The sequence below is a fragment of the Dromaius novaehollandiae genome, chromosome 3 (assembly GCF_036370855.1).
Source record: "Dromaius novaehollandiae isolate bDroNov1 chromosome 3, bDroNov1.hap1, whole genome shotgun sequence".
NCBI lineage: Eukaryota > Metazoa > Chordata > Aves > Casuariiformes > Dromaiidae > Dromaius > Dromaius novaehollandiae.
In genome coordinates, this window is record NC_088100.1 from 112,793,840 (window position 1) to 112,812,444 (window position 18,605).

Below are 18,605 nucleotides of genomic sequence, written 5' to 3' on the forward strand. Positions count from 1 at the left end.
GGCCTCTGTCCTTCATGAGGACTATAGTAGGCACATGAGATGCCTTCACTGCTTGCACACATCGCCACTAGGGAAAAGGAGCATCTCTTGGAGCCACAGAGAATTTTGTCAATGATACCTTGATGGTGGCATAGTGTGGTCCCACCTCCAGGCTAACAGACCTAATGCTGTTGAAGAGGAAGAAAGTCTCATGGTATGGAGGATATTAGACTGGTGAAGTAGAAAGAAATGATCCCATGGACAGGTCTTACTTGCCAGGTGATGGTGATCTAGTACCAAAAAGATTCCTTCAGGAGAAGAGATTCCAGTAGGCAGAAAGAGGCAGAACATGTTAGATATAAGAATAGCTGGATTTGCAGCATCAGAGACCATTGGGGTGACTTGTCTACTAGACAAGGCGGAATGTCTCAAGGTGTCTGGCTAGGCATCTAAGAGGTGCTGGAGAGGAAGCAGTGGTTGTGGCACATGTGAAGACTGCAAGGGGCTCTAAATCTTGAAGTTGTTAGGTAAGAGGGTAGATATCAGTGCTCTGAAAGCTTGAGAAGGAGGTAGAGGTGCAAAATTTCAACAGGTTGCTGAGAAAATCGTGTAAGGTGGAAGAGTTTACATTCTTTAGGAAACAGGGTACTTTTAGATAGAAGGGGTTGGTTCAGAGGGGATTGGCTTTACTCAAACCAGACTGGAACCAGACTGCTGGGCCTAAATGTCAAGGAAGATCTCAGAGAGCTTTTAAACCCAAAGGGAGGGAGAAGTGAAAGAGGTGGAAGGACTACTGGTCCAGAACGATTTATCCTCTAGGGATAAAGGCATAAAATTGCATCAGAGGTGAAAAAGACAGCAGATGCTGGCAATTTAGAAAATAAGTTGGGGGACTAAAATGTCTGACTTCAATGAAGTATGCCCAAAACATGGTTGACATGTTTACATCAGCTGGGCTTTGTGTAACACTTGGATACTTGTGCTAGGTCTGAGACAGCACAGGTTGATGTGGGAGAGGAGCTAGGTAAGACAAGTAGATGAACCCTTTCAGCCAGTAGGATAGAAATCCTAAGGATTGAAAGGCTCTAGGAGAAGCATAATATTTGAGGCTTTCATCAACTCTCTGAGCAAGGTGCGACGGTGAGGGACATGCTGAGGGAAACTGGAAAAGCTGCCAGGGCAGGAAACCCAAAGACTCTTCAGTTACCTCCCTGTGGGTTGCAAAAGTATCACATGGAGTTGAGATGTCATGAGTAAATATAGACACATTGTAAATATCTGCCTTGTGGACAGGCAATGCTGTGCTGGTTCTGAGCAAAGTGCAGGACTGGGATCCATCCCTTATTCTTGGAAAGCTGCTCTTGGCAGGGACTGCGGTGTATTTTGTTTCCATGTTCTTAAATAAATAACGAAAGCCAAGAAATCACTACAGTTGTTCATCTTTTGGGATTAAATGGAAGTGCCTCAAGTCTCCTTTATAAAACAGAGACTGCTGAGAGAGTTAAATAAAAGAGCCTACTTTAAAAGTATTCTGTGGAGACCCAAAGCAATCATTTCACGTTTATCAAAAAAAGATTTACACCGAGAAAAACCTGGATGGAAAAAACAGGATAGGAAGGTTATTAGGAATAAGAGAGAGCATGCTCCAAAAAATTGAAGTTGTTTCTAAATGGGAAAGAGAAAAGAAACTTCACTCCAGAAGGTTAAATGTAAAACCACAATATGGGAAGCCAAAAAGGATTTGGAGAAGCAGCTTGGAAAACACAGGAAACAATTATGTTCTTTGAGATATACAAGTCAAGAGCAAGAAACCTGTCCAAGAGCCCATAGGGTGGTGAATGATGAGAGTATAAAGCATGACCAAGAGAAGATAAAGTCAGAGAAGGAAAAAAAAATTTTTCTTTACATTCACCAGCAGGTTTGTGTCTAGGTTTTTTGCCTAACCTACTGCTGCTGTCACAGAAGAGGTCTGCAATGGTTGCATGCAAAATTTGTGATGCTTTTTATATAAAGAGATCCAGGTGTGATCAGGGGAGCAGGTTAAAGACAGTATGCTTGAAAAACAGATAACACATGTTGAAATCTGTGTGTGGATTAGGCTGTCTTGTACTTGAATAGTGCTTTCTGTTTCCATGCGTTTGGGAAAGAGGAGGACATATATAATGAGGATTGAGTGAGTGGCAAATCTAATCACCTAGATCTGTTTCACCCACAGGTTTTATGGCAGTCAACAGGTCGGACCTACTGGGTGCGTTGGCACATGTTGGAGATTATTGGATTTGGAGATCAGCGGGAAGAGCCTGCTGGTCAGGAAAAAGTATATAGTCTGATAGAGAGCTTTAAGCTAGACACAGGTGAGGTTATGTGCTGCATGCATGTGGCTGTATCATCTTTTTCTGACTCTGCTATGGCATATTTTTGAGTGGCAAACCTTGAAAAGCTGGGCAAATTTTCATTTAGTGGGTTGGATTCAGAAAGCATTATCAGCTTCTAGTTGGTATGACAGGGTAGAGCTGGTTAAGCAATCATATGGCTTGTGGCTGCATGGGGCTATTTTTGAATCCTGGACTTTTGTTGTGATATAATAAAAGGATAAAATTTGATTTATACTGAGACTGTCAAAAATGTAAGTTAGAATTAACTGAACAAACTGCCAAAATCAGAAATGTAGCGTCTCTCTGAGACGAAGTTGCCTTGTAGGCCCTCAGATCTTCTTATATGAGTCGTAATTTTTTTAAAAGCATTTTGTTTAACTTCACGCCTCTCAGTCTGGGAAGAGTTGAGTGTGAAATGTTCTGTTTTTGTAAGATAGCTACGGACTCTTCAGGAAGTGAGATCCTTTCACGTTGCCCTCGTACTGGGCAGCCAAAAATTGGAAAATCCAGACTTCAGATACCCTGTTTTGTTCATTATCTGGTGTGACTCTAGCTGGGGAACCCGATCAACTAACAATTTCATCAAGCCCCTGATTTCGTAGGACTAGTGCATCTTCTGGAGAGATGATGGTTTGGATTAAACTGCTGCAAGGGACAGAATATACATGGGATTAGCAGCTAATTATCCACTTTAAAGATTTTCTTATTGCCAGGTGAAAAGATCAATTACTGATTTCTACCCTTTTAAATAAAATCTTAACTGCACATCAGTGTGTGCTGGCTAGATTAAAATGACTTTGGTTATACCTTGGCTTTTGTTTTTGCTCTGATTTTGGCAGAAACATGGAGTTTATTTCACTTCTGTGTAAAAATGTTTCCAATCATCATATCTCATAGAAATCAAATTGAAAAATTAGGTCCTTCCTGCTTTGGATCTTGACGCTTGGTTAAATTATCTCATGTTGGCTGACTGTCAGTAATCAGCCATGTATGTAGTTGCTCTTGGCAGACATGGGCCTCTTGGAGCAAGTTTGACGCTATTCTCTTGAGTCCTGAAGCAGTGTGTCTCCCAGCTTGCATTTGCAGAGAGCCTCGAGCTGTTGCTTGGCATATATCAGCAAGTGTTGATTGAGCTCCTGCTCCTAAGTTATCCAATGAAAACTTAAATATTGGATTTTATCTTCTCTTCACTGTTTTGGGGTGCATTAGCTAAAAGGAGCTTGGTAGCTCTGCAGTCTCCTTTGCTTTTGCCTATGAGTACTCGCCCTGTTTGCCAGCAGGTGGCATTAGGAAAAGAGCAAAGTTGCTGGCAGAATTAATTTCCTATCAACCTGCTCCCTCAGAAGTTGTAATGAGGTTTGTTTACCCAGGAAAGAGGGATCTGCAGCTGAGGAGAGCTCTGCTGAGGGGGAATTGCAGTGCTCAGTGACAGTGCTCTCCCTCACTTTGCTCTCCTGCAGTTGCGCAGCCGCTCTTCTCCAAGCCCTTTGGGGGGCTGTACTCCCTGCCTTACCTCGGGGAGCAGCCAAGTGACCCCGCAGAGACCCTGAGCCGTGCCGAGTGGTGGGAGTTGCTCTTCTTTGTGAGGAAACTGGAAGTGCAGGAGCAGGATGAGATCACCTGCCTCGTCCAACAAGAGCAGGCAGAGCAGGTACGGGACCGAGCCTGCAGAGCAGGGAGACAGGAGGGAGGGAGCAAGGGAGGACGTTAGGGAAGTGGCTGGGATGCAAACAGGAGACTGCAGGCGTGTGCCGTGCAGGCAGACCGTGAGCAGGGGAGAAATGGGCCTGAACTAGGAGAGCAAGTGGGGAATGCCCAAAGCATGGAGGGATGGGCACAGCAAAGGGGTAAGGACACAGGAGAGGAAACGTAGTCTCTGTCTCTGCTGATGCCGGAGGAATGGCAGCGTCCATTGAGGTTGGGGCATGTGAGGGGGAGCCGTGGGGCGATTCTGCTGGTGGTTGTTGGGTGGTGAATGCAGGTGGGAGGGCTGGGCTGGTGCTAGTTGTGTGAAGTAGGGGCTGGGGCTAGGGGAGGTTGGGGCTGGGGAATGGTCCCTTTGTGTCCAGCTTGTGCAGCCTTGCCATCTGGTTTGGCCCTGGCCATTGCAGCGGGTGTGGGGTCCACAGTGGGTCCGTGAGGGTTAACTTGGCCCCGTGAGGGTTAACTTGGCCCCATGTGCCCAGCTGTCGGAGCTGGATGAAGAAGGCCTGATCCAGCTGTCGGTGTCTGCGGAGCTGGCCCAGAAAGTGCTGCGGGCGTTGGAGAAGCGGTGTGAGGGCAGCGCTCTGAGCGACCTCCGTGGCTCCCACGTCTATGCCAAGTACTTCCTCGGCAGGGGAACTGAGCAGGATGGCAGGAGGAGCACCATGGTGTCCTCGGAGGGTTCCAGCTGCGGGAACACCAGCCCTGAAGCTGTGAAGGCTGAGGCGTCGGAGGAAGACCTTCCTGCAGTGGCGCTGCCACCTCGAGCCCCCGCCACAGTGGAGAAGTCAGATTCTCAGCTGTTCAGCGAGCTCCTTCAGAGGGAAGGGCTGCTTTTGCCAGAGGTGACAGAGGAGCAAAGCAAATGTAAGCGCCTGCTGTGGGCTGGGCTGGCCCTGGGGCACACGTGGTGCTGGAGGACTGTCTGCCAGGTGGCTCCGTTGCCCCACTGGAGGGAGGCTGTGGGCTGGGTGCAGGAGGCTGGGCACCTGGAGGTGGCCTGGGGAGGGGCCTGCGGGACCTGGGGCTGGGGGTGCTGGCAAGCACTGGCAGTGTCACTGCTGCGCTGACGCCTGCGTATCTGCCTCTCACCCGCCTCCCAGTGTTTGGCAGCTCCAAGGGGGCCAGCAAGAGGGGCTTGCTGGTGAAGATTGTGGACGTGGTGGATGTGATACAGAGGAGCAGCTCCGAGGTGGGCCTGCGCTTAGCTGGGCTCAAGCACATCCTGAAGATGCTGGAGGAGGAGGCTGGGCTTGAGCGGCAAGTTGGCAAAGCCCAGGGCGGGCTGGGGACCAGGTGTGTGGCATGAGCTGTGGGGGTGCTGCCCAGCTGGGGCTGGCAGGCTCCTTCTGCTGGCTGGAGAAGGGCTGTGTCCCCAGGAAGGGGGCCAGTGGCAGAGTTGGGAGTGTGGGGAAGTGGAAGTGGAGGTGTGAAGGCAGGTACGTTGCAGCGTGGGCGCCAAAAAGGGAGGTGGATGCTGTGTCTGTGTGGCTCAGCCAGGTTCCTTCCTGGGGCTGACCTAAGCGTGGTAGAGCCGCGTGGGCAGGGAAGAGGTAGCTGGCAGGGCCTGGGGTGCCAGTGGCAGTGCTGGAGGCCCCTGCTGAGGTGCCCTTCTCCATGCAGAGAGAAGGTGGTGAAGATGGCAGTGGAGCTGCTGAGCACTGAGGTGGCGGAGAAGGCGCTGGTGACGGTGACGCTGCGGCTGCTCGCTGTGCTCATGGTCAAGTATGACTGGCGTGTGCTGTTTGCCACAGAAGGTGGTGTGCGGGCTGTGCTGGCCTGCATGCAGCAGCACGCCTCCTCTGCCGTGGTGCAGCAGGCTGGCCTGGCGGTGAGTGCGATGGAGGGGCTGCCGTGGGTGGGAGGGCCAGGGCAGAGGCTTGCCCTGGGTGCTGCCCACTGCCCTTGTGACCTGCTGGTCGCCTTGCAGGCCCTGAAGGTGTTGGTGGGAGCCGGGAGCAGCGAGCCGGGAGGTGCCGGTGGGAAGCCCTTGCCCCTGAACCATGCCGACGCGCAGATGATGCGGGAGATCTTTGCCAGCATCGGCTCTGCCTCCAGCGAGGGCTCAGCAAGCCTGCTGAGCGCCATCCCTGCTGCCATGAGCACCATGCAGAGGGTGGCAGGGTGAGGATGGAGTCTGGTGCTGGAGGCGCAGGGGTGGCTGAGCGGGGAAGGCAGGCAGCTCCTGGGTGCAGGGGAGGCTCTCTGCATGAGGAGGAAGGTGCCGACATCACTCTGTCCCCACAGGGGCTCCTCGGGTGTGCGGAATGGCTTGCTGGTGGTGAACATGCTGATTGACAGCCACCAGGGTCTGGCAGAGCAGCTGGTGAGCTGCGATCTCCCCGCAGTGCTGCGGAGCTGCTGGTGGGAAGGGCAGAGCACGGGCTGCGCCAGCAAGACGCTAGCCCTGAGCGTGATCAACCGCCTGGCAGAGCACGAGGTGCCCCTGAGCCTGGAGACGGCAGGTACCATGTGACCTGCACTGCTGGGCAGGGCTGGTTGTGCTGCCTGGGGAAAGGGCCCTGCCGGCGCCTCCCCAGTGAGCGCTGGGGCTGGCCCCATGCATTGTCCCTGCTGTGGCAGGTGCCGAGGCCCCGCTGGACCTGGGGGATGTGAACATGCGGACGCTAGTGGGCAGCCTGTGTGAGGGCGGCCTCTCCAGGGAGGCGGTGGCGGCCCTGGAGCGGCATCTCTGTGGCAAGGGCACCATCCCCTCTGGCGAGGCAGGCCAGCTGCTGTGGGACCGCGAGTGCTTCGTGCTGCTGCTGCGCAGCTTCGAGCTGCTGGGGGCAGAGAAGGCTGCAAGCCTGAGCGTCCTCAGGTGGGTCTGGAGGTGGTTCCGCGTGGCCAGTGGGGATGTCCTGGGAGTCCGGGGGCTCTGCAATGTGTGCTGGTGGGGATGTTGGGGGGTGTGCAGCGATGCCAGGGGCATGTTTGTGGGTGCTAGTGAGGATGTTGTGGGGCATGGATGGGGGCCTGGGGCACTGCGGCACAAGTGCGAGTGGTGACTGGGGTGCAGGGGCAGATGGGGGCACCATGGCATACGTGTGGATGCTGGTAGGGACATTTGGGAGCACCGCAGCATGTGTGTGAGTGCTGGTGGGGTGTGCTGGGTGCCTGGGGAAGCCCTGGCTCCCAGCCCCTGTGGGGTGCAAGCCTTCTAGGTGGAGCAGGGAAATGGGTCTGTCTCTGACATGCAGTCTGTGCACCCCAGCCTTAGCGGATCTCCTCCCTCACTTAGGATCCTGAACAAGTTCCTGGACGGTTACCAGGAGGACCTGCTGCCGTGGCACGAGTGTGTTGAACCCTGTTTGTCCTCCATGAGTGCCCACAGCAATGACCAGGAGGTGAGGGGGCCCTGGGCTCCCAGCAGGCAGGGAGGGCTTTGCTGGCTGTGCAGTGGGCTGGTGGGGCCGGGACTCTGCCTGCATCAGCCCCTGCCTTGCCAGGGCAGACACACCAGGAGAGGTGAGAGGTGGCTGTCGCAGCCATGGCTGCACCCCTCTGGCTGGGTGCCCAGCCTTGTGCCTGACCTGGCTCTCACAGGTGCTGTTGTGGTGTCGGGGTGGAGGGGATGAAGCGCTGCAGCACGGCACTGCTGGGTTGTTGCGGGTTCCCAGCACCAGCCCAGCCGCTCACAGCCCCTTCCTCGGCAGGTGGTACAGGAGGTCGTTCACTTCCTGCACCGCCTGGCCACCGCCAGCAAGGACTGTGCGGTGGTGATGTGCCGTGTGGGCACCCACGAGGCTTTGGGCAAAGCCCTGGACAAGCACAGTGCGGCTCTGCCATTGGCGCCAGCCCTGCGTGACCTGGTGAGCGACTGTGAGAAGTACGCCAGCCTCTACAGGAAGCTGACGACCAGCATCTTGGCTGGCTGCATCCAGGTGGGCCTGGGGAGACTGGGGAGGCCTGGCTGTGCTGGGGGGCTGGGGTTTGGGGCCATCTGGCCGTCCTCGGCACAGAGGGGCAGCTGCCTGCCGCTGCCCTGCAGCAGGCAAGGGGAGGAGGGCCCGGGGTCCCCAGTAATGGCCTGTCCCCTGTCCCCCAGCTGGTGCTGGGGCAGATTGAGGAGCACCGCCGGAGCCACCAACCCATCAGCATCCCCTTCTTCGATGTCTTTCTGCGCAACCTGTGCCGAGGTGACTGTGGGCAGTGGGAGTGGGGTGCCCCGCACCTGGTCCATGCTGGTCTGGCAGCTGGAGGCTCTGTGGCCTCTCCCCACAGGCTCCAGCGTGGAGGTGAAGGAGGACAAGTGTTGGGAGAAGGTTCAGGTCTCCTCCAATCCCCACCGCGCCAGCAAGCTCACAGACAGGAACCCCAAGACCTACTGGGAGTCAAACGGCAGCACTGGCTCCCACTCCATCACTGTCTACATGCAGTGTGGCGTGGTGATCAGGTGGGGCTGGAGTTGGAGGGCTGGGGGCTCCCTGGGGCAGGGAAGGCCAGAGGCTGTATGGAGGTCCTGTGAGCCCTGCCCCAGTGGCGATGAGGGGTGCTGGACATGGGGAGTGGCCCGTGGGGCCAGCAGGAGCCAGGGCGTGGGGGTGAGGGGCTGTAGGGGCAGGGCTGGTGGGCTGTGCCTGGCAGTGATGCGGCTGCCCCACTGCAGAGAGATGAGCATGCTGGTGGCCAGCGAGGACTCCAGTTACATGCCAGCCCGTGTTGTGGTGCTGGGGGGAGACAGCCCTGCTAACATCAACACTGTGCTCAATGCGGTGAGTATGGCTCGTGCTCCTTGGACCGTGGCTGCTCTGTGGGAGCTGCTGGCTGGGTGCCTGCTGCGCCCTGCGAGGATCTCCCACCAGGGCCCTGGGAAGTGAATAGTTCTTGGGGTGCCTCGTGCACAGGCTGGGATGGCAGGAGCTGTGCTGGGGGAGCCTTCTGCTGGTTGGAGGCTGAAGGTACTTTGGGACTTGGCTGCGAGGAGCCCTGTGCCCCAGCCTGCAGCAGTCTGGTGTGCTGGGGCTGAGAGCCAAAAGTGCAGAGCTGTGTCTGGGGGGTGCCCTGTGGCTGTGCAGGGTGCCAGGGCCAGTGGGGGTGACAGAGGCTGTGGCCTTGCATGGAGGGTGGGTGAAGGAGTGTGCACGTGGCTTGCGCTAGCTGCCTGGCGTGCTGAGGGCTTGCTGTCTGCCTGCAGGTGAGCATCCTGCCCTCGGACAGCAGAGTGATCCTGCTGGAGAACATGACCCGCTTCTGGCCCATCATCCAGATCCGAGTGAAGCGGTGCCAGCAGGTAGGGAAGTTGGGGGGACCCGGCTGTGTGGGGCTGGCCTTGGGGCAGCGGGGCCACATGTGAGGAGCTGAGAGTTGTGCTCTCCCCCAGGGCGGCATTGACACGCGTGTGCGTGGCATCGAGGTGCTGGGTCCCAAGCCCACTTTCTGGCCCATCTTCAAGGAGCAGCTATGTCGGCGGACGTTCCTCTTCTGCACTGCCAGGGCTCATGCGTGGTGCCAGGAGATTTGCCAGGACCGGGGGTGCTTGCTGCAGCTCTTTGGCAGGTGAGGTCTCTCCTGGCAGCCCTGCCCTGTGCCTGGTGTGCCGAGGGCTGGGGGATGGTGCTGGTGGCCCTGGGGGGGCTGCAGGGCCAGAGGAGGAGCAGCTGGGTGTCCTGCATGGACAGGGAGGGGCCCTCGCTGTCCTTGGCCATTAGAGGTGCTGGAGGGCCAGGCCCACCATGGGGTCCCCTGCATTCAAGCCGGGCTTGCGGGCCCAGCTGCCCTGTGTCTGCAACGGAGTGTCCCGTAGGGGCTGGCATGTTGGTGAGGCCTAGGCAAGATCTCCCGGCCGGGGGCACTGCACAGCCCCGCAGCTTCTCCCAAGGGCTGTGTGCAAAGCTGTGAGGGTCTTGAGGGCCTGGGCTGGGGCAGCAAGGGGCCCTGGTTCCTGGGGTGTGAGGAGGTGCTGAGTCACCTGGCTGGCGCAGGGCAGGGCAGGAAGCGAGCAGTGTGCCCCACTTCCTTGGCGGAGGTCCCCGTTGGCAGTCACCAGGTGTCTGGCCACGCTGTGCCCTGCCTGGTCCCTGTTGCAGGCTGAACCGGGCCCTGCGGCATGAGCAGGCCTTTGCCGACCGCTTCCTTCCTGATGACGAGGCGGCCCAGGCCCTGGGCAGGACCTACTGGGAGGCCTTGGTGAACCCCTTGGTGCAGAGTATCACCAGCCCAGGTACCCTGCGCTCACCCGGGCCCCCCCCTGCCAAGCGCCAGCGCAAGGCATCCCACTCTGAGTCTCTGGCCTTGCAGACCCCAGTGGCATCAGCCCCCTGGCCTGGCTGCTAAGCAAGTATCTGGAGAGTGTGGAGCTGCCCCGCTGTGCCACGAGCTGCAATGCTGTCTTCAGCTCCCGCGTGCGGTGCCTGACCCAGCTCCTGGTGCATGTGGACCCCAGCAGCGCAGAGCTGGAGGAGGCAAGAGCCCCTGGCAGAGCTGGTGAGCAAGGGGCTTCTCTCCTGTGGGGCCAGGGGGGCCGTGGTTGAGACCTGGCTGCGCTTGTGGGGCAGCCACTGGGAAGCCCTGGGGAAGGTCCTGGGGCAGGGGAGGTCTCGAGCTGGGGGTGGCATGTGGCCATGTCCCCCAGTGGCTGTGCCTCCCATTCCCCGTGCCCTTGCAGGGAGAGGGGGAGGCTGCTGGCGGTTAGCGTGCGGGGCCTGCCTGTGGAGCCCTGCTCACCCCTGGGCTTGTCCCCTGGCAGGTGGGAAGGACGGGAAGAACAAGGAGGTGCCAGCTGGGGCCGCAAAGGTGGCGGCAAAGAAGCCGAGTGGCCTGTGGGGCATCTCGCAGTGCTGGCGTGGTGTGGTGCAGCAGCAGGTAGGGCTAGGAGGGGTACCTGGGAGCCTGCACCGGTGCAGGTCAGGCAGGGCTTGGCGGGGGCCCTGGGCACACAGGGAGGGCCCTGGGCTGTCCCTGGCCACTGTGGGGGCTGGAGGAACGTGGGGGCAGTCAGCCCTGTGCTTGCGGCCCTGCTGCCCTCCCGGTTTGGGATCCCTCCATTTATGCTAGGTTTGACTCTCCTGGCACTTCCCAGCCCTCAGCCTGGCCCCACAGTTGGGGTGATTCTGAAGGCCAGGGCGGTTGGTAGCTGCTTATTTCTTGCTGGGCTGCATCTGCATTTCTCTGTCCTGCTATCCACAGCCTTGCCCAGCTCTCAGGGCTGTGCTCCTGCCCCTCTGCAAGCTCTCAGTAGCCTGGGGCACCACCAGGGTTTGTAGCAGGGCTGCAGCCAGGTCAGCTGGAGCCTTGCATGGTTGGTATGGGCAGAGTGAGGGTTGGGGCTGCGGGCAGTCACACAGGCCATGGAGATGGCCCTGCTCCAGGTTCACCCCTCTCACGCCATGCCCCGCAGGTGCAGCGGTTTCTCGAGGCAGCATGGCAGGCGCCAGACGTTGTGGAGAGATACTGCAGGCTGTACCAGTGCCTGCGCAGCGCCACCGTGGAGCTCTTTGGGCGTCAGGCTGCTTTTGCGCTGGCCCTGGCACAGGGCTTCGCAGGGGCCTTGCTGCAGCTTTCCTTCCTGACTGCCCTGCACGTGAGTCTGAAGAGGGCCGGGGTGCGTGGTGCCAGCATGGGGGCCCTCCCGTTGCTGGGCTGGGTGCAGGCTGCAGCGGCTGTCCTAGCCCGCAGCCTTGGGGTGTGCTCTGGGCAATCGCTGTGCTCCCTGCCCCAGCATGCCATCCTGGGCCGTGGAGCCCCACTGCAGCCCTTGATGCTGCCTGTGCTTGCCTGCATGTTTATTGCTGCCTGGCCCCGTTCCCCAGATGCTCCCTGCCCGGGGCTGATGTTGGAGACACCCTCAACCCCTGCGTGAGGGCCTCAGGGCTCCGTGCCTGCTCCCTGTAGGAGCACAGGGGTGTTGCCCCTGCCCTGCTGTGCCCCAGGCAGCCCCCTCCGCAGCCAGCCCTGTCCCTCTGCAGGTGAGTGAGCAGTTCGCCCGCTACCTCGACAGGCAGATGCAGGAGCTGCATGGGGTCGTGGGCAGCACGGGGCCGCTGCAGCAGATCCTGGAGCCCTTTGTTGTCTTCTGTGGCCTGGAGCTCGCCCATACCTTTGAGCACTTCTACCGGTGAGGGGTGCCGTGTCTCCGTGTGACTTGAGGGCTCAGCATGGCGTGGCATGACAGAGGAGGCGCAGGTGGCGTCGAGGCCATGGCTCAGGCTGCCCCTGGTGTGGCAGCAGTGCCCCCCCTCTTTGTATGGCTCTGGGTTGGAGAGGGAAAGGCTGTGGGCTCTGCTGGCCTGCGGAGCCCACGTTCGCTGTCGGTGACGGGGAGCAGGGAGAATGGTGCTGCTGGGTCCACACGCCTTGGTGGAGGGACAGGCCAGGGCTGGCTCCTGGCGGGTGACTGAGGGCCATGGGGCTGGAGCAGGGCTCGGGCTGGCCCTGTCCTGATGTTGGCGGCCATGGCAGGTACTACCTGGGGGACCGGCTCCTGGCGCAGGGGCCCTCGTGGCTGGAAGGGGCCGTCGTGGAGCAGCTTGGGTTGTGCTTCCCCGGTCGCTTCCCCCAGCAGATGCTGAGCAACTTGGCCGAGTCAGAGGAGCTCCAGCAGCGGTTTTACCTCTTCCAGCTGCAGGAGCAGGACAAGCAGCTGCTGGAGCTGGACACGGGCCTGGAGAGCCCCGAGGACGAGGTGAGCGGCCCAGTGGGTCAGGGAGGCCAGGGGCCTCCTGTGCTCCTTGTGGAGGTCCTAGGCCTTGTCCTGAGCCACCCTTGTGCCTCTGTGCCTAGGTGCTGGGGGAGGCATCCCTGGCGGAGGTGCCAGAGGTGAAGGTGCTGGTCCTGTCCCCGCGCTGCTGGCCCATTTCCCCGTTCTGCTACATGGATGAGCCCGGGAGGTTTTTCTCGGCAGCCCTCAGCTCCCCCCTGGCCAAGTTTGCTGACTTCTGGAGGCAGAGTGAGTGCTGGGGCGCTGGGAGCGTGGGGTCTCCCCAGGACCCAGGCCCTCCATAGCAGTTCAGGCAGAGGTGGCCGGAGCCCTGGGGTATGCCAGGAGCACCCTGGCTGCTGCGCTGATGCCATCTCTGGCAGGCCAGAGCCAGCTGGGCTGGGAGTGCACAAAGCCCCGGCGGTTGCAGTGGACGTGGCTGGGCCATGCTGAGCTGCAGTTTGGAGACTGCATCCTGCACGTGTCCACGCTGCAGATGTACATTCTGCTGCACTTCAACAGTGTGGAGGTAGGAGTGGGGGCCATGGTGGGGTGAGGGTTGGAGCTGATGCTGGGGTGTAGCAGGGCGGTGCCCTGCCTGCTGGTGGGGTCTCCAGCAGTGTTTGGGGCCAGCCCTCCCCCTTGTTTGGTGGGGCTTGTGGCTGGTGTGGCAGGGGGGTGTTTGCAGCTCGCCATTGCCCTCTCATGTCCCCTCCTGCCAGGAGGTGGCTGTGGATGCCCTGCTGCAGGCCACTGGGCTCCCCGTTGACCTGGTGCACCATGCACTGACACCGCTGACCCACGGTGAGGGCGTCCTGGTGCAGAGCTGCACGCAGGGGGGTGAGTGTGGGGCTGGGGCACCCGCAGGGTGGTGGTGTGGGTGCCTGGAAGGGCAGAGCCCCCAGCGGGTGCCGGGGTAGGATGTATGGCATTTGTGGAGGGATGGAGTGGGCTGGGGGGGGCCTGCCTGTCTGTGCTAGTGCTTGGGGTCATGTGTGGGACTAGGGCTCAGGGCTTGGGTCTGTGTGTGAAGCTGCAGCTCAGGGCCCTGCTTGGGGATGAGTTTTGGGGCTTGGGCCCATGTGCGTGGTTGGGGATCAGGTTGATGTGGGATCAGGGCTGGAGGTTGTGTGCGTGGCTGGGGCTCAGAGCTGTGTGTGGGGACAGGGATTGGGGTGATGCATGTGGAAGTAGTAGTGGAAGGTCCAAGGGAGGCCCGGGGTCAGGCGCACTGGCCACATGTGTGTTTTGGGGTTCCTTTGGGGCCCAGCTCAGGGCTCGGCTGACCTTGGGCCGGGTGCTAGCTCCAGGTACTCTGCGGCTGAACCGAGTGGCCCTGGCTCAGGCCTCTGGCCGGCGCCTGAGGCTGCTGCCCCAGCAGACATACCTGAGGGCAGAGATGGCTGAAGGCAGTGCCTTGGAGAGGAAGAGGAACGTTCTCTGCTGCCTCATCACCCGCATCCTCAAGGCGGAGAAGCAGCTCCACATTGACAACTTGGTGTTCAGGGTATGGAGGGCAAGGGCATGGAGGAAGACAGAGAGGGGCCACCCAGGTGCCATGCCGCAGTGTAATGCAGGGTCCCCCACTGCTGTAGGTGATTGACGCCTGTCAGAAGGGCGAGTTCGGACCGGGGTTGCAGTTCCTGAGCTTCTGCTGCCACAGCGTGGACGTGCTGTCCTGCATCCTGCACCTGCTGAACCAGGGCTATCTCCGGCGCCAGGAGGGGAGGCCCCAGGTCCTGGAGTATGTCTTGGCTGAACCGACAACACCTCTCGGGGGCCAGGCACAGATGGTTTTCCAGAGCATGGCCTCAGAAGCACCTCTGGATGAGGACAGCATAGGCTGCTTGTGTCGGTAGGGATGCATGTCAGTGGGTCTGGAGGGATGTGCAAGGCTGGGATCGTGGCATCTCCGCTTCAAAGAAGTGGCATATTTCTCCATGTCAGGTCGGATCCTGGTGTAGACAGCTCAGAGGAGTTTCTAATGGCGACACTGCATGTGCCAATGGGGCACACGCTTAGCCCAGAGGAGGCAAAGCTGCTCATGAACCAGACGGTACAGCAAGTCCAGGATACCCTGAACATCCCAAGTGACGTTGCTCAGCATCTCCTCATGCACTGTAGGTGGAATGTGGATTTCCTGATCCAGCGCTACACAGAGGACTGTGAGACATTGCTAATCTCCTCAGGGCTGCAAGTGCAGGATGTTCAGCACCCCCCAAGCCCAGGAGCACACTGCCCAGTGTGCATGAACCAGCTGTGTCCCACTGAGAGACCACCAACCCTCTGCTGCATGCACTACTGCTGCAAGGTGAAGATCTTTGGCTCCTGTAACTTGGAAGGAAGGGCTAGGCTTGGGCTTTTTTTCTGAAACTATTATCAGATGATTTTTATAGTTTTTTTTCACTCGCTTTTCAGCTTCTTCAGTTCTGAAGGCCCTTCAGCCCTTGTTCAGTCTGTTTTCACTGTTGTGTTTTTGAGTCCTTAATGATGGTTTGTGGTGGTTTTGTATTTGGTGGGATGGGCTCCTAGATTTCTTCTTCAGGTGGCCCGGTGGTGTAGCTCTGATCTATCCTCTTCTGCCTTCACAGCCCTGTTGGAGTGAGTATCTCACAACTCGTATTGAGCAAAACATGGTCCTCAAATGCACCTGTCCCATTTCTGAGTGTTGCGCACAGCCGACTGCAGCCTTCATCCATTCCATCATTTCTTCTGAGGAGGTCATAGCCAAGGTGAAGTGTGAGAGGTGGTTGCTTGGTGGGTTTTGTTTTGGTCAGCACTAGCAAGTATTCTTGCTGCTCCTTTTCCCCTTCCCATTGCTAAAACTGTCAGTGTCAGAATTGGGGCAGATCAGGCATCTGCCCAGCAGTATCTTCTGTCTCTGTCCGTTGTCAATACCAGATATTCAAGAAAGCATAACATCGGCAAAAGAGCACAGTGGTATTATATCTGTATATATCGGTATCTGGTATATATCGGTATATTATATTATAAATGTCTCTCCAGCAAGCAGTGCCTCAGACACACTCTTATTTGGGGATCAAATGAGAGCTGTGGTAGCAGAGCAGCTCATGATAAGTATTGTGTGTTGGTGCGATGAAGCAATTGTAAAATCTAGCTCAAATGAAGAGAAAGCATTTGAGTGATTTCTTTTTGTTCCTATGTCAGTGACCCCAATGTGCTTTCTCTTCCATCAATTTCTGGCACTGAGCAGCTCAGGTTTTTGTGAAGATAACAGAAGTGACTACATCAAACTTAACTTTTACTAGAATTAAGGCTGTGCAGGTTTCTTTAATGTCTTTAAACCCAGTTTTCTGAGCTCTGCTTGCCCTGGTCCTCAGTCAGCAGAAGCAGCAGGAGCTGCTCGTGCTGGGGTAGATCCTACTTTTCTCCCTGTTCTTTCTGTTTTCAGTTATTATTTTGAGCTGAATCCCCTCCTTACCTAATGGCAGAGCTGTGACTGTTGCATGACAGACTATTTTTGTTAGTTGCTGGACAAAATGGTTCTCATCTGTTTTTCACTGCTCTGTTGTTTGGTGGGTCTCCACCAGTAGTTGCTTCTCCATAAATATTCTCCTCCTCTTCCAGCCTGTTACTGTTGTTAGGATCCTATCTGACCAGTCATGTAGGAGAAATGAACCTCTGTGAAATTCTTTTCATACCATTTTCCTTTAATTCTGCAAACTGGCAGCCAAATTGGGCAAAAAAGCTCCAAGAAACCATTTCCTTCTATGTATCTCTTATATGTTGTTTTCTGTAAGAAATGCTTGGGGAATTAGTGCGTGTATCTGGGCATTTAATTCTTACTGACTGTGCAAATCGTGTAATAACACCCAATGCAGAGCAAGATTTAATATCCTGTTTATCACAGAAATCTTGCAGTTCATCTGTAATCGCAACCAATTTTAACAAGCTGCTCTGTTCTCACAGAATCATGTCATCTCTTTCCTTTTCTGCTCAACAAGTGGGATTGCTGAAGCTTTCCTGCCTCACACAGAGTCACACATACAAAGTCACAGAATAATTTAGCCTGCAATAATCCCTGGAGGATTCTGGTCCAACCCTGCATTCAAAGCAGGGCCAGCAGCATGGTTGGATTTAACAAAGTTGGAACACGTCTATCAAGGCTGTGTCCAGTCCAGGATTGAGTATCTCCAAGGATGGTGGTCCCGAAACCTCTGGGACCTGTCCCAGGATTTGACCACTGTCATGAGGAAAACTTTTTTTCATAAGATTGGCAAGTCCCTTGCTGCAGCCTGTGGGTGTTGCTTGTTCTGTCCTTATGCACCTCAGAGAAGAGTTAATCTCACTCTTCTTTGGACCTGCCGTTTAGGTAGCTGTAGGTGTTGAGAGGATCCCCCTCTGCATTCTTTTCTCTAGGCTGAACAAACAGCTCTCAGCCTTTCATCCTACATCCTGTACTCCAGCCCTGACTGTCTTGGTGGCCTGTGGACTGGATTTGCTTCAGTCTGTTAATGTCTTTCTCGTATTGCCCAAACTGCACCCAGAATTCAGCTGTGGTGTCACAGTGCTGAATAGCTGAGAGAAAACCCTTCCTTTGCCTGCTGGCTGCTCTCTTGCTAATACAGCCCAGGCTGTGATTGGGGCTGCTGCTGCAAAGGCATGCTGCTGATGTAGGGGCACCTTGCTGCACCCCAGAACCCCTGGTTCCTTTCTGCAGAGCTGTCCCATTACATGGAGTTATTCCTTCCTCAGGCAGGACTTTGCATTTACTTTTGCTGACCTTAATGAGGTTCCTGTCAGCCCAGATATAACCCTGATTCCGTTTATTTATATCAAACTTCTTGAATTTAAACTGTTCCTGCTTATATTTCTACAAAATACAAGCCCAGAGAGTGATGTTTCTGCAAGGTTTCTGAGGTTTGCTCTCAACTTTGTTTTCCTTCCCTCAAGTTCCTTGTGAACCTGTTCTTCGGATGTTTTCTCCTGTTCTCTACTCAGGCATTCCTTGCTGGGAATCATGCCATGGGCTCCCACCTGGATTAACCCCAGTCCATGCAAAGTTTCCTCTAAGATCTCTTGGTTGGTGTTGCCATGGAACTAGGCAACTTCTTGATTGTACTTTTTGGTTTTCTTCCCAGACCTTCACTGGACACTTGTTCCCTTTTCTTTTAGGCTCTTTCTCTTATGGTTTCAATAGGAGCCCTGTGTCCCTATCAGCAGTTGGGTCTCTGCCTAAACTCCTTCATCTCACCGTGAAAACAGGATTTAAAAAAAAGAAATCTAGACATTAGAGGTTGTGAAATTCAGTCACCCCCCATGAAAGCTCAAGTGACTTGGCACTGGGTGCTGACTCAGATTGATTTGTTTCTCTGGGTATTGGTGTCTGAGCAGAAAAGATCATATCTCCTGTCAACAGGATAATAACAGAACCACTCTCTGACAAGAATAAGGTGGCTTTGGTGAGACTTTGCAGCCACCATGCATCTTACCAAGACACAGGCTGACATCTTTGCAGCCTGTCAGCAATTTCTCCCTATTTTAGGTTGCCTGAGAGAGAGAATGAACCAATCCCTGATGCTTACATCTGAGCCTTTCAGTTCTCATGGCTTGTGACTTTTTGCTCTAGTGCTTGTTGTGACCTGTGTTGTACCTTCCATGCCTAGTGGCTTTAGGGCAGGTCTCCAGGTATGCAGAAATCACCACAGGAGGGTTGTGAAGATCACATTATATCTTTTAAACTCCCTCCCACTTTGTATATGTTTGCACAGTCCTTATGCTAGAGTAACCAAGTATAGAGAACTAAGCTATTGTGTGCAGTGAAGCTGCATCCTTGGGTCCCCAATCATAAAATAATCCCTTATTGCTGAACGATTTGCCTTGCCTTGGGCAATAGCTTCTAGAGGCCTTGGACAAAATAAGTTCCCTTCCCCTTTGCACTTCATGTA

The 18,605-nt window shown here is 56.1% G+C and overlaps 1 protein-coding gene across 20 annotated transcripts in view; it reads left to right on the forward strand.

Moving 5' to 3' along the window:
* The window catches only part of CUL9 (cullin 9), a 51,765-nt gene that overhangs the window by 24,167 nt on the left and 8,993 nt on the right, over nucleotides 1–18,605 (forward strand). For 14 of the 20 annotated variants that reach the window (XM_064509864.1, XM_064509870.1, XM_064509868.1 and 11 more), the window contains 28 exons: nucleotides 2,195–2,333; nucleotides 3,815–4,005; nucleotides 4,541–4,925; nucleotides 5,162–5,354; nucleotides 5,682–5,889; nucleotides 5,989–6,182; nucleotides 6,306–6,523; nucleotides 6,642–6,879; nucleotides 7,300–7,405; nucleotides 7,715–7,942; nucleotides 8,107–8,197; nucleotides 8,283–8,454; nucleotides 8,668–8,773; nucleotides 9,196–9,291; nucleotides 9,382–9,557; nucleotides 10,088–10,221; nucleotides 10,299–10,484; nucleotides 10,747–10,862; nucleotides 11,398–11,580; nucleotides 11,966–12,114; nucleotides 12,459–12,681; nucleotides 12,780–12,945; nucleotides 13,080–13,225; nucleotides 13,419–13,536; nucleotides 14,001–14,203; nucleotides 14,292–14,551; nucleotides 14,620–15,007; nucleotides 15,288–15,428. In XM_064509864.1, the coding sequence (XP_064365934.1) occupies nucleotides 2,195–2,333; nucleotides 3,815–4,005; nucleotides 4,541–4,925; nucleotides 5,162–5,354; nucleotides 5,682–5,889; nucleotides 5,989–6,182; nucleotides 6,306–6,523; nucleotides 6,642–6,879; nucleotides 7,300–7,405; nucleotides 7,715–7,942; nucleotides 8,107–8,197; nucleotides 8,283–8,454; nucleotides 8,668–8,773; nucleotides 9,196–9,291; nucleotides 9,382–9,557; nucleotides 10,088–10,221; nucleotides 10,299–10,484; nucleotides 10,747–10,862; nucleotides 11,398–11,580; nucleotides 11,966–12,114; nucleotides 12,459–12,681; nucleotides 12,780–12,945; nucleotides 13,080–13,225; nucleotides 13,419–13,536; nucleotides 14,001–14,203; nucleotides 14,292–14,551; nucleotides 14,620–15,007; nucleotides 15,288–15,428 (5,154 nt within the window). Of the gene's footprint in view, nucleotides 1–2,194; nucleotides 2,334–3,814; nucleotides 4,006–4,540; nucleotides 4,926–5,161; nucleotides 5,355–5,681; nucleotides 5,890–5,988; nucleotides 6,183–6,305; nucleotides 6,524–6,641; nucleotides 6,880–7,299; nucleotides 7,406–7,714; nucleotides 7,943–8,106; nucleotides 8,198–8,282; nucleotides 8,455–8,667; nucleotides 8,774–9,195; nucleotides 9,292–9,381; nucleotides 9,558–10,087; nucleotides 10,222–10,298; nucleotides 10,485–10,746; nucleotides 10,863–11,397; nucleotides 11,581–11,965; nucleotides 12,115–12,458; nucleotides 12,682–12,779; nucleotides 12,946–13,079; nucleotides 13,226–13,418; nucleotides 13,537–13,966; nucleotides 14,204–14,291; nucleotides 14,552–14,619; nucleotides 15,008–15,287; nucleotides 15,429–18,605 lie in introns of those variants that run through there. The other 6 variants (XM_064509863.1, XM_064509862.1, XR_010388611.1 and 3 more) reach the window with 6 other exon arrangements.